Raw genomic sequence first — 14,122 nt, 5'->3', positions numbered from 1 at the left:
AAGAAAAAGAAAAAATGAAAAATGAAAAATGATTCCATTCCATCTTTGTGTCCAGCAATTCAAATGATATCAACTCTGGCACATAAGTATAAAGATCCAATCCACTATAATTGAACACTTTAAATCTTTATACCAATTCACTTGATAAATAACTTCTTAAAATGTACATGGTTTTGACAAATACAATTACAATCTGTCCAAAAGAGCCATAAAATAGAATCAGACTCCGATTTTGACTTTTAACTAAAAGTCTATCCAGTTTCTTTAACCCAGAAGTGAACCTCATTCTTTGATCTTTGAACAACTATTAGCTTTAAATGTAGGGAATATCAAATAGAAAGAACTGACCCTTCACTTATTGTATCAGTTGTTGAAGCAAATTGAGGGGTATAAAGGGAAGTTTTCCAAGAAACAACCTAACACATGAGAACAAACTCATACATTTAATACCAAACAATCAAAGGGAAATCGATGTAAGTTGTTCTATATGTACATGTTTAGAGCTGGATGAGATTATATTTTTTTCCATCATCATAAAATAAACCCGTTAATCCATTGTTTGTGCATCTTAGAGGTGGATGTTGGTTGTTTCTCTTTTGACAGCTGTGTTCCTTGTTTCTCCTTTGACAGCTGTACATATCGCCATGTCTGAAGAGATTCTGACGAACAATATTCTTAATATAACAGGTATTTGCAATAAATCTATTAAAAACATTTGCAATAAAACTATTAAAAATCTTGATAAATACCTGCAATTCCTTACAGAGAAATCTCATCCACAGCAAGGAACTGTAGCCCTGTGTAATCCCTTTGGGGATATAACGGTGGTGTTCTCGAATAGCAAAACTCACTGAAAAGCAAAATAAATATAAATCAAATGACATCTGAAGTGCGTTACTTAAAAATTAGTGGTTAGCAGATTTAGGGGGAGTTAGTTATCCTTGTAGGTATGTCGGTCAATTTCTATTTCATAGAAAATTTATTAAATATAAGCGAATAAATGAAGCCACCTTAGAATGAAATCGATTTTAAAATCGTCGGCATCAGACCACCTTTTGATGAAATCGACATCAAAACACCTTCGATAATCCGTTGTAAGTCGGGGTCAAATGGTTTTGGCCGGGGCTGCTGAGCCGCTTTGCTTGTCGCAGTCATGGCGACAAAACCAAAATCGGAACCGGATCGACGATCATCTTCATCGTCGCTCTAATCCCATCTTGACTGATAATTTGTCTTCATTTGCGCTGATTTCACCGTTCGTCGTACCTGGAAATAGGAACATGTAGAAGTGAACCGAGGAAAAAATTTGTTACCGTGAAAGCAAAATACTTACTTCTGGTATACAGATTCGCAAATAGCGTTGGATGTGGAACCTGATGGTGGACATTGAAGCACATGGAGAAGCCGAGATGATGACGGTGGGAGAAGGAAAGACAGAGAGAGAGAGAGCCGATACTGGATGTAGAAGAAACTGGATGTAGAAGGTCCTGGAATGTAGAAAGAGGCGATGGAATGTGGATCGGTGGGAATGTGGGATTAAAGTAACCCAAATATACTAAGTAAAATAACCAACATAAGTATGGGGACCAAAATTGACAAAAAAAGGGGCAAGTTTACTGTTACTTTTCTTGGCAACTTTAATATATATATATATAATAATATGAATGTATATATATATATATATATATATATATATATATATATATATATATATATATATATATATATATATATATATATATATATATATATATATATCAAGGTTGTCAAGATCGGGATCCTACGTAGGATCATTTTTGGGTTTGCAAGATCGGGATCGGGATCATAAGATCCCACAAAATAAAACATAATTTTAATTTATAATTTTTAAACATTAAAAATATTTCAAACATTTAATTTTTCGTTCAAAAGTTATAAAAACTTCAAAATATTAGTCATATGTCACAATACAAAATTATAAATAGTAAATAGGTAAAGGGTAAAAGACATAAAGTGGTAAAAATAATTTTTATTTGCAAAAAAAAAGGTAGGATCGGATCAGATCCCAGTCCTACGATCTTACGATCCTATCTGCGATCCTACCCCAAATACGATCATTTTACGATCCAGATCGTTTTTCATACCTAGGATCGTACGATCCTACGATCAGGATCGCGATTTTGACAACCATGATATATACTATACAACCTTGAGTCATAGTGTTATAAATTTTAGGGGCTGATGCAGGAGAAAATAAAACTTATAGAGTAAGAAATCTAGGGTTAGGGGTGGTGTTGTCAAGAGACCAAAGTTTAAAGGGTCATTTATGCTGAAATTGAAACTTTGGTGCCTTTGTCTCCTGCTTCGTGACATCAGGGAGTGCACAAGGGGTGAGACCTCTTCTCGTTTTTCTTGTCATTGCATCGTGCCCTCCTCTTAATCGAACCCTAGCTTTTTATTAATGTGGGAGCCGCCAAGAGTGAGCGGAGGAAGCTGGGTTTTATTTCTTGAAGCATCACTGCCGCTGGAGCTACCATCGTCGGAGCTTCTAGTAGTCGGATTCTACCACCATTCACCGTCGCTGCTGTCGTCGGAGTTAGGGAAGAAGAGGTGAGAGATTTGTGTTAACTGAAACCTGATTAGTATAAGGTTTTACTCCTTTAGCTCGTTCTTCCTTTTGTTCTTCAAACAAGCACACATCACTCTTCTGTGTTCCTTTGTTGGTTTGACTGTTAATCTATCCTCAGAGTAGGAATACCAAGAATAGCATCTCCTTCCTTCTTCTTTTCTTTTGATCCTTAACCCATGGTGGTTATGAGGCAGTGTTAGGTGAAAGTAACGGAGGTAGTGATGGTGAAGGGCGGTTTTGCAGCAGGTGGAGGTGGGATGTGATGTTAAGTGATCGGAGGTGAGTTCTGGTGGGTGCTCGACAGTTGAAGGCTCTTCGCTGTGAAAGGGCTGCAACAGAGGATGTTAAAGGGTGCTTGGAGATGGCGTAGTGGGGTTGTAGGTGGTGGTTCTTGAGGATGAAAACAATGGTGATGTTTGTATGGTTTACAACGATGAGGTTAGGGCCTGTGTTCGTGGCCGATTTCTTCTGCCGGCGGGAGGCAGTTATGAACCGCCGAAGATTGGGATTTAGCCGGAGAAGAAGAGGCTCCGGCAGATTGTACGTGGTGGAGGGTTAAGGTATCAACCTTGACCTCTTGACTTTCATTCAATATTTCTTCATGGGCTAAATATTATTTTGGGCCTGATTTATTTGGCTAGTTTGCTCTCATGGGTTTTATTTGACGATATAGAATTTAAAATGGTTAATTAAATGGCGTGCGGGCTTGCAGCTATCTCTACCCAATTATTATATATATATTAAAGTTGTGGAGAAAAAGAAAAGTAAACCTGAAATATTTTTGCCACTTTTGGTCTCTTAAATTACATTTTCGGTCCCTTCATTTTTGTTTGTGTGTCACTTTGTTTAAAGGACAACACTTTTATGAAACGGTAATTCTACAACTTTTTTTTTACTCTTTTGCCTCAATTGTTTTACATGTTGCCATTTTTTCCCTAAGTTATTGTTTTTTACTTCTTTCGCTCAATTCTCTCGCTCCGCTTTTGCTTTAAACGATTCCCATTTTTTTATCGTCAATTCTTTAATTAATGAGTTTTTTTTAATGTGTAATTGGTTTATTTTACATAAATGGTCCTTAGGTTTTGTTGAATTTGACGACAAAATATGGTTTATCCATGGTGACAAATTCAGTCCCTACTACCTGAAAATACCAAATTACCCTCACATTAACGGACAAAAAGCAACCAACATGTTACTTTGCTTTACAAAGCAATACCTTCCGACCCCGACAACGCCGTAGAATCTTTTCTAGTTATGAATTAAATTTATGGAAATGTTCAATTCATTGAATTGGTGATATCCCTCCTAGATTAAAGAAAGAAACGCTAATTGTGGGATTATATAATTAAATGATCACTTAGTAATGCGGTCTACAGTTAAGATTAGCAGATCATAACTATCATTTTACTAGTATATAGATATGAGTTCTGATATGAGGTTTCACCTCTGTGCGGTGTTAGGTGGTTCGAGCTAGCTGTTTATATTTATGAGAATGTGAGTGTAACACCAAAAAATTCAAACCAATTTAAACTTTTAAAAACATTTCAAACCATTAAAAATCATTACAACTTTATTTTCAAAATGTATAATATCAGAGTTTTCTCAGAAACATAGACAAAACATGAGGAGTTGTACGATCACGTCTTCGCCTTGTCGCGATCCCCTGATGTACCTGAAACAATAAACTGAAACTGTAAGCCCGAGAGCTTAGTGAGTTCCCCCAAAATACCGATACACATACAGTCCACATAAACATATCATAACAAACTGAACAACATGTAATGGGTCCCCAGCTTTACAGACTGGATTACCCCTGAGCCCACAGTACGAGTCTCCCTTTAGCCCGTAACTGGAATGCTCCCGAGCTCACAGTACGAGTCTCCCTTTAGCCCGTAACTGGAATGCTCCTAAGGTCTGTTGGCTACTACACGGAGCAGTATAACCTCAACCCATACGCATAACATATAACATACCACATAACCACTGAGCATGCAATAATCATATAACATCACAGGTAATCCTACAGGTCTACCTAACTGGCATAACCACTAGCATGCAACACTAACTCATACTCAACATCTAACACTGCTAGGATAACATATCCAATGGGCCGACCTTGGTGCCTTAGACCCCTTAGTATAGTGAGGATAACTCACCTCGCAACTGTCGTCGGAAACTAGAAAGCTCAACTCCCGGATCACCAACACGAACTCCACCACCTATAGTTACCATAAAACCCTTTTTCATAAATCTCCAAATTACCAGAATACCCTCAGAAGTCAACTGGTCAACTCTTGGTCAAAGTCAAAGTCCACAGTCAAAGTCAACAGTCCATGTTGACTCGACTCGTCGAGTGTAGTTCACTGACTCGTCGAGTCCTTCCTGAACTCGAGAAGTCGTGAAATCCTTGATTGGCTCGTCGAGTTCCCTTTTAACTCGCCGAGTTCATACGTGTCCAAGAATTGGGAGAAACCCTGGCCGACTCGCCGAGTCTTCGAACGAATCGCCGAGTTCAAGGCAATCTTCAACGGACTCGCCGAGTTTGTTCATCAACTCGACGAGTTCATGACCATCTTCATATGACTCGCCGAGTTGACTATGCAACTCGCCGAGTCCTTACAGACCTTCATCCATGCAGACACTTTTTAAGTCATGCCAAGGTTTCAAATTACAGATCCAAGCTTCTAAGGCATGTTTATCACGTAAAGTTGCAACCTTTACACACATGCAAGGCCCTAAAGGCTTTAAATGACCAATCGAAGCTTCTAATGGAGCTTTACACCTTGGGAGAGTCTCATCCTTGCAAGAGCTGGAAGCTTTATGGACTTAGGACTTAAAAGAGGTTTAGATCTGAAGTTTCAACTTCAGATCTAGCTCTCATACCAAAATCCCTTCATGAATAACTAAAGAAAGCCCTAGTTTTCACATATGAATGATTATAGAAGAAAAGAGGTCAAGGTAACAGTTAGTTACCTCCAAAACGTGCCCAAACTGAAGTAGACTCTGGATCCACACAGAAATCTTGATGCTAGCCTCTTGATCTACAAATTTCCTTCACAAAAGTCACTTCCCAAAGCTCCAAAACACTCTCCAAGCTCTCACTCACGGAAATTAGGGTTTCTGGGTCTCAAGAGGGTGATAGAGGACAGTGAGAGGCGCTAATGGTCCAATATATAGGGTGCAAAACCCTGAAAATTAGGGTTTCCACTGCCAGCTCCTACTCGTCGAGTCCCCCATGCCGACTCGACGAGTCACTCATTAATTGACGTGTCCTGACCCGCTGCTATTCGACGAGTCATAGCGCCAACTCGTCGAGTAGACCTTAAACATGAAGTCTAAATGGAAAAATTAATAATACCTGACGGTTGGGATGTTACAGTGAGACGGCATATGTCAGCTTTAGGTGAATTTTCTCACTATATCCATGGGTCGAAGGCACCAATGTCGGCCCATTACTTGTTATGTGGAATATTAGTTGTCTCTGTGATGCTTGCATGAAAGACCAGGATCAGCCCCTGACAATTGTACGAAAGAACAGGATCTGGCCCCTAGTAGTTGTATGAAAGACTAGGATCTGGCCCTTGACACTTGTATGTAAGACCGGGATTTGGCCATCGGCATTGCGAGGAAATACCATAGGAGTAGCCCATGACACTTGTATGTTTTAGTATGTGGTATTTTGGAAAACTCACTAAGCTTTGTGCTTACAGTTTCATATTTATGGTTTCAGGTACTTTCGGTTCGAAAGGGAAGGGCCCAACTTGCCTGCACAACATCCCCAAAGTTTTCCGCATTGACAATTAATGATATTACTCTGATGTTTAGATAATATATTCACTTTGATCGGTTTTGGAACAACTCGTTATATGTTTATTGTTTTAAAAATGAAAATTTTAATCTTCGATTTTCGGGACGTTACATTTAGTGTATGTGAGTATGTATGTAACTGTATGTGTGAGTAAGTATATGACTATTTGTGTGTATTTCATGATAAAATCCCATAAATAGCAACATATTTTGTTTGTTTGTAATAAATAGCAATCCATTTCGAACATGGTCTGGAAAATTAAAATAAAAATATTTTTTATAGCATCCTACTTTCTGTAAAATGTCATTTATAGCATTCTACTTTACCTTTTCTGTATTTCTTTTAAAAGGGACACGTTCTACATATTTTTAAACAATGACCATTTTTTAAAATATGGATCATTTATGAATTTGTTTTTAAAGGAATAATTTTTGTATTTGTTAGTATTCATGTTGTTTACTGTATGTGTATGTAGGTGATTGTATATATAAGTAAATATATGTGTGTGCTGTTGTGTGTGTGAATTCAATGATATCCTTCAAATGATTGGTTACAAATTCTATGGGATATGAGTTATAATATTTTAAATATTGATAAAGCATTTGGATGTTATATTATGGAAAGTAAGGAATTGATTTTCATAAGCAAATAACACACGTCTGGCTGTGGAGTAGCCAAATGGCCCAAATGAACGAAAATGAAAAATCAGTTGTAGCACCGCTATAGCGGTGATGCATATCGCGGTAAATAGCAGTCAATAACGTTGGTAATAGTGTTACCGTTGTTCGTAAACACTATTTAGAAGTACCGGTTCTGTACCTCCAATAAATGTTATAGCACCGCTATAGCGCGCTATTGATAGCATAGTGTACGAATGAGTTCCCATAAAAAAAAACCTGCAAACCCAACCCAAAATAGGAAGGAATAAAACCAAAAAATATCCAACCACAAAACCAAATTTTCTTCTGACTTGTAAAATTTCAAAATTGTACATCACTTAAAAAGCACGATGTATATACAGCCAAACAAAAACATGCTGAGATTATGATATATAGGATATAGCTAGTAACTAGGAATTGCTGCAAAACGATACCCTTGTGCACCCCTCCATGAATAATATGCAATTCGAGTTTCGTAAAACCCTAAATAAAAAAAAATCATCATCAACATGACTAATAAAAACAAGTGTCACCATTTTTGTATATATATATATATATATATATATATATATAAGGGTAAACTTCATAAATTGTCTCTATGCTTTCCAAAAATCTAGAAATATAGTCGCTAAGTTTAAAACCTTCTAGATTTCTTTGGTTTCAAACAACTATTTCAATGTGTGTATGAGAGAGAGAGAGAGAGAGAGAGAGAGAGAGAGAGAGAGAGAGAGAGAGAGAGAGAGAGAGAGAGAGAGAGAGAGAGAGAGAGAGAGAGACCTTTGTAAATTAAATAATATATTTCTTTTTTTTTCTTTTTTAAAATAAGACAAAATATCATAAATCGTCAAAAGGTTTTTAGAACTCAAAAGGTTTTTTGAACTTAAAAGCACATGGACGATTTATGAAGCTTTCTCTTAAAAAATAATGATCCTTAGATAAAGGCTTTTGTAGTACTTTTGGAGTTATTGTCCATGTTTCAAGTAATAGTGACTATTTTTGGTCCTTGTGTATAGCTACTTTTTGCAATTTTAGTCCTAAAAATAGTCATTTTTCTTAGGAGTGGGACCAAAAACAATACAAAAGGACTAAAACTGCAAATAACAACTATACTCAGGGACAAAAAATGTAATTTACACCTTTTTAAACCGTTTGACCATTTTCTCTCCAAATAGACCGATTTTTACACAATGGACGAAATTGCCCTCTCCTCTAATAACTTATATAGAACAAACTACAAAGTAACATACATACCTGGTAGAAAAGTGAGTGTCCCAAGTCCTAAAAGGCCACACGCTTGGGATTTGTCTCCACCCATGTGGCCTGTGAAGACGAATAATGAAAGGATAAGGAGAATGCATCCAAACAACAGAAGAAAAACCGCAAGTCCAATTGATTTCCATGGGATTTTATCTGAGGATTCTGCTGACATGTCAAACCGAGGGTCAAATGTGTTTTCATTCTGCTGAAATGTCAAACCAATGGTATCTTCATTAACAGCAAGACGCGTGTAATTAACGTTTCTTCTTGACTTCATTTCCACTGAAATATTGGTGATATGAATCATGGTATTAATGATATACATATAAACATATGTGTGTATGTATGTAACTGTGTATGGATATATTGGCTTTGTGTCTCTCTGTCTACACTTATGTCGCAAGTGGAAGGATAATTGGATGAATGTTTGATTTGTGAGTATTGGGATTTGGTGATTTGAAACATCAAATAACAAGGCATCCATAGAAAACTAACAATTTTGAATAAACAAAGCATATTTAAGCTTTGAATAGAAGAAATTACCTAGATTTCGCTTCTTGAATCAGTATGCAATGCGTTATGCGTCGTCGTTTATCGTTCATAAAAGGGGTCTAGGTTCTCCGAAAATGAACCTGAAAAGGATGTTAAGATCGTTTCATATGTTAGAGAATAAAATACAGCTAATACATTGCTTGATTTGTAGGAGAAAAAGACAGAATTTTTTACGTTGGAGGGAGATCACGAAATTGAAGCGATAACAACTCATCCGATCTACGGCGGCGGCGGCAGCACCGGCGACGAATGCGGCGGCAATAACACCGGCGACGAGGAACGCAGACGGCAGCAGCAACAATGGCGAAGAGAAAAAGAACCCTAAATCGAGAATCTGAATAAGTCTAGGGTTTCAAAAAAACAAAATCAGTCTCAGATTTTTGGTTTCAGTTGAGGCTAACGAATGGCCGGATCCCGATCCTCGACTATTTTCTCGTCCAAAATTTCATATATGGTCATTTTGCTTTTTAATTTTTCCCTAAAATAGTCCTTATGAATTTTTTTACATGGATGGTCCTTTTAGAGCAAACCTTACACGTTATTAGTCATTATGTTGGACGTCGGTCTACATGTGTCATTACCATGCCCCATGTGCCTTGTACACGAGGGCATTTTCATCATTTCATTTGGGGTTTACGTGTAATACTTATTTAATCAATCTCCTCTTTTTTCAAATATGTATACGAAAGCTGAAAAACGAAGCTCAAGAAATCGGAGTCGAGGAATGACGATTTGCCCGTGTGGAAGCAGTGATCTTGTCATCGTCACATCTTAGTCGAATTGTAACCCTGGAAGGCAATTTTGGTCAAATGTTCGAAATGAGAGCAAGTGTGGTTGGATTGGGGGGTACGATGAACCCATGTTCCCTAGCAAGTGTGGTTGGATTGGGGGGTACGATGAACCCATGTTCCCTAGATCAATGGAAGTGATGCTTAGGTCTATGAACAAACTCCAACAATCCCTTCAAGAAGCCTACATGCAAGCTATAATGTAATTCACTACTTGAAAAAAGGGTTGAGATGATTGTAGGGTTAATCTCTTTTGTTTTTAGAATGCATGAATGTGTTTTTTTTTGTTATAGATTTGATGTAATGGTTGTCTTATTTTAAGTTTGTTGTGGTGTCTTATGTTTAGTATGTTGTGTCGGTAGTGTTGGTGTTATTGTGTTTTGTCTTATGTTTAGTACAACACGCTCGAAGGTCACGCCATTTTGCATTGATCAAGTCGTGTGTCCGGCTCGTTTTCCTTCCTAATAACGCGTGGAAGTGGTCTAAAACACAATTCCAAAAGCTTTGACCCGTTTGCACGTTGCCGACATCCCCGTCTTGTGATATGAAAATCCAAGCTTTAGCTAAAGTTTCATCCTCCTCCTCAGTCCATTGCGTACTTTTCTTTTTCCTTGGATCTTTTGATTTTTTTTTTTTGCCTTCTACAACTTGGTTGTGTTTCTTCAACTCGTTTGTCGTGGTCGTCATTGTCGAGGTTTATGGGTTGAGATTGAGATAATTGAACTTGAGATGGTTGTGAAGTTTGTTGACGTTGGGAAGTTTGGGGTTGAAATTGCGGAGAAGTTTGTTATTGAATGGCTTGAAATTGAGGTTGAATGAATTGTGGTGGTTGTTGTTATTGGTAGTAGTGTGGGTGATATGGAAGATTGGTGAATAGAGGTTGTTGTTGAATTGGAGATGATATCAATTGCATGTAGCTAAGATTCGTTAACGAATCATTTGGAGTGTTCGGGGTGAGTGAGGTATTTTGGTTTGGATCCATAACAGTATATGATGAAGGAATATTTTTTGGTGAATATGTGTGTTTGTGTTGAAAAAATGTGTGTGTTTGAAATGAAAAAAGAGTGTTATATATAGAGAAGGTGTAGTAATTAAATAATTAATTTCTTTTTTTTAATGCACAAACGGTCACATGGCAACGATCAAAATGGAATAACCAATCAGATCAAGCGTCTTATTCTGACTCCATGAGGACGCTACACTCAACCCACCGGAGGTGGGGGCGGTGTTCACGCGGCTTGGGGGCTGGCACGTCAGCCTCCCACACGTCTTCTCATTACCACTCCGGATAGCCTAAGAGTCACTACTTACTGTTAGGCTAAAGGCCCTTTGGTAATTAATTTTGTATATACCCTTGTTAAACGCCAAAATATCATATTTGACCAACCTTAAATCTAAATATTATATTTACCCTTATTAACTTTCACAATTTCATATTTGTCTAAATCTTTTTTTTTAACATTTAAAAAAAATTAATCAATTTTCATATTTAATAATCATTATAATTTAAAGAAGAAAAAAAAGATTAGATCGATCACATTTTCTGACATAAAATGGGTTGACCATATTGACCCTAATTATCTTAACCGTTTAGCAATATGATAACATCATCTCGTAAGACTTTGTTCCTTAACTTTCTTTTGCGTTAGAATATATAGAAGGAACAACTGGGAGAAGCTTAGGGATGTCGGATTCGAGTGGGTCTTGTGTTTGTGTTCAATCACTACAACCGATGTCATAGAAAACATCGAAACAAATAGACTTGCGGCCACGCGTTAAGTTCTAGCAAACTGATGCCACATTGGTGGCCGGTTTTTCTTCAAAGGACGAGGAGGTTAATGGAGCCTAGTGGGATGATGAAGTTTGTGTTCCATGATGGTTATTAACTCATATTATTTTGATGATGATTTCTGTTTATTGAACAAGTTTAATGGTAGACCGCTTAACAAAAAAATCAATTATACTCGTTCATTAAAGGGTTGTTTGATAGTTGCTAATCGGGTTAGAAGTTCTGACCAAAACTTGTTTGATTTTGTATCTGACTGATAGTGCAAAATGACTATATTACCCTCAGACAACATTTCATATAATAATTCTTGTGTGATTTACCATTTAATTTATAACATTACATTTAATGATGTCAAGGTTATTGGCTTGATATAAAAACATATATCTGATTTTCAATCTTTGAGCTGATATTATAAAAAATTCATCACTGCTAAGTCTTGCAATTATCCCTATGATTTCATTATAATAAAGCTAAGTACACTAACAAAAGCACTTTATGATATTACAAACACGTTGTTTGTAATTATATTCAAAGCATATAAGAATGTGCCAAAAAGTAACAGTGTGTAAGTCCCAAATCTGTTTGTGTATCAATCAGATCCGTTTGATGGTGCGGAATCCCAATCAAACGGATGATGTCGGATCTAATGAAGAAGAAGGAGAAGAAGAAGATGATGAATCTTGTATGATTTGATTAGAATGTAGATTCAAATACAAGATTCACACACAACTTACACACACTTAAGCTCCTCTCTTCTCTCTAACTTTCTCTCTCTACCATATACTCTCACTTTTCATCAACCGCTCCTCACCCACCTAACATCTATTTATATGTATATGGGGAACATGGGCCGTAGATGGGTTCAAGGCCGTGAACAGGTTTACGGCCGTAAACATTCACCTGGCCGTGAACACAGCCGCAAATGTATATTACATTACAGAAAAACCAATTGCCTAGAAAAGCAAAGTATAAACCAATATTTTAGACCCAACAATCTCCCCCTTGGTTTATAGCTTTCTTTTCTAATTGACCCAACAAGCTCCCCCTAAAAAGTAGCTGGCTTTTCTTGTCAATCTTCAGTTTGAGCTTGGCTTCAACATAAACCTTTAAATTCTTCACACCTTCAAGATGAACTTGATGAATCTTCAATGAATGACTTCATCTTGAGCAGTTGGGCTTTTCTTCAAAATTTGACTCTGAACACACATTGGGTGAGGAGGCTTCTTGATAAGATTCTTGAAAAATAGCGCTTTTAGCTTGAGAATCGTCAGAGAGAATATCAGAGAGAACTAATATTATGGATCACTTCAGCAGGTACAAGATAGCAGCAAATTGATTGAGGAGGCTTCAATGCAATTTGTCACATAACCTTCAAGTGCAGCTTCACCTTGCTTCTGGGGTTGAAGGATTGAATGTTGAAAGAATAATCTTCATTTCTTGCTCCTTCGAATGAGAATTCTTCGATGATCACGGATGAAGCCTTGGCTCAGAAATTCTCCGACACAGTCTCCATGAGTCTTATCTACATCTGAATTCACTTTTTAAGACAAAACAAAACTAAAACAAAACTTATCACACAATATTTTTGGATTTTTTTATATTTTCGAAAAAAAAAACAGAAACAAAAATATTTTTGGATTTTTGATTTTTCTGAACAAGAAATAAAACGGAAGTAACACTATTTTTGGATTTTTAATTTTTTGATTTTTGTTTGATTTTTGATTTTTTTATACATATCTGTTCTCTTAGGCCCCGCCTGTCTCCGGGCCTCGCCTGCTACTAACGATACAAGCATATAACATAACACATATAATAAGCTAAGCATACTCTACTGTACTACTGATGTAAGGCCTCGCCTATCTTGGGCCCTGCCCCTGACCTGCTACTGGTGAGCCATGGAACCCCATCCACGCTCCTGCTGACAGTGAGATACGGGCCCTCGCCTACACTCACCTCCCTCCTAACTCGGGCCTCGCCCCTGCTCTGCTACTAATGAGATATGGAACCCCGTCCATACTCGCTTAGTGATGAGATACAGGACCTCGCCCGACTCACCTCCCTACCAGGCACATACAAGTATCACACAGACAACAAGTATAATCTATCATGCAAACCATTCATTGGGCACCCGCCCGACATCGGACCTTGGTCCGAAATATCATACTAGCATACAGTGCCTAGGGCTAACCCCCAGGTCTTCCTACTCATCACTACATGGGCCGACATTGTGGCCGTAGACCCATTCACATAAAGGGAAACTCACCTCGTACTGCGGAAACTGCTGATAACCCTCTGGCTGCTATCCAACAACTCTCCGAACTACTGCTCCTCTAGCTCCCCGAGCTACCAATACTAAATAATAGCACACTTAGCCTAACTGTCCTCAAGAAGTTAACTAAGTCAACTCTGGTCAAAGTCCTTCTCAAGGTCAAAGTCCTGGTCAAAGTCAACCTTCCAGTTGACTCGACTCGTCGAGTTGTTCTGCCAACTCGCCGAGTCCATGCTCCTCAAATCCCAAAACAACCCCGACTCCACTCGTCGAGTCTAGCGAGAACTCGACGAGTTCTCCTTCATCTAACACTTCGGGACTGTCTTCAACCGGCTCGCCGAGTTCATCCTTGAACTCGTCGAGTTCATCATTATCTTATGAATATCTAGGCC

At 37.8% G+C, this 14,122-nt stretch overlaps 2 protein-coding genes across 7 annotated transcripts; both read right to left on the bottom strand.

Moving 5' to 3' along the window:
- Nucleotides 1–1,443, bottom strand: LOC145162879 (uncharacterized). 6 transcript variants are annotated; one of them, XM_079081871.1, is made up of 4 exons: nucleotides 1,053–1,443; nucleotides 750–850; nucleotides 494–659; nucleotides 1–416 (listed from the first exon to the last, which is right to left on the bottom strand). In XM_079081871.1, exons 1-3 carry the CDS (start codon nucleotides 1,153–1,155, stop codon nucleotides 498–500), a joined length of 366 nt encoding a protein of 121 aa, XP_078937997.1. In that variant the 5' UTR covers nucleotides 1,156–1,443; the 3' UTR covers nucleotides 1–416; nucleotides 494–497. The 6 variants fall into 6 exon arrangements, 3 of the variants coding, with proteins under 3 accessions (XP_078937997.1, XP_078937996.1, XP_078937995.1); XM_079081870.1 differs by lacking the exon at nucleotides 1–416 and having other exon boundaries at nucleotides 423–659; nucleotides 1,053–1,266; nucleotides 1,334–1,443; XR_013739405.1 differs by lacking the exon at nucleotides 1–416 and having other exon boundaries at nucleotides 423–659; nucleotides 1,011–1,443.
- Nucleotides 1,444–7,354: 5,911 nt separating this feature from the next.
- On the bottom strand, nucleotides 7,355–9,167 carry LOC145162877 (uncharacterized). Its single transcript, XM_079081868.1, has 4 exons — nucleotides 9,059–9,167; nucleotides 8,876–8,964; nucleotides 8,327–8,614; nucleotides 7,355–7,558 (listed from the first exon to the last, which is right to left on the bottom strand). Exons 3-4 carry the CDS (start codon nucleotides 8,607–8,609, stop codon nucleotides 7,479–7,481), a joined length of 363 nt encoding a protein of 120 aa, XP_078937994.1. The 5' UTR covers nucleotides 8,610–8,614; nucleotides 8,876–8,964; nucleotides 9,059–9,167; the 3' UTR covers nucleotides 7,355–7,478.
- Between the last annotated feature and the right edge of the window lie 4,955 nt (nucleotides 9,168–14,122).

Source organism: Lactuca virosa, chromosome 3 (genome assembly GCF_052849685.1).
Source record: "Lactuca virosa cultivar CGN04683 chromosome 3, Lactuca_virosa_CGN04683_v6, whole genome shotgun sequence".
In the NCBI taxonomy this organism is placed as follows: Eukaryota; Viridiplantae; Streptophyta; class Magnoliopsida; order Asterales; family Asteraceae; genus Lactuca; species Lactuca virosa.
This window is presented reverse-complemented; position numbering and strand designations above follow the sequence as displayed.

Coding starts and splice junctions, on each gene's coding strand:
- LOC145162877 (XM_079081868.1), bottom strand. CDS start 8,609: ATGAAGTCAAGAAGAAACGTTAATTACACGCGTCTTGCTGTTAATGAA. Junction 7,559..8,326: donor GACACTCACTTTTCTACCAG/GTATGTATGTTA, acceptor TTTTTTATTTAG/GGTTTTACGAAACTCGAATT.
- LOC145162879 (XM_079081871.1), bottom strand. CDS start 1,155: ATGACTGCGACAAGCAAAGCGGCTCAGCAGCCCCGGCCAAAACCATTT. Junction 851..1,052: donor GATGTCGATTTCATCAAAAG/GTGGTCTGATGC, acceptor TTTGCTTTTCAG/TGAGTTTTGCTATTCGAGAA. Junction 660..749: donor TTCTCTGTAAGGAATTGCAG/GTATTTATCAAG, acceptor ATTGTTCGTCAG/AATCTCTTCAGACATGGCGA.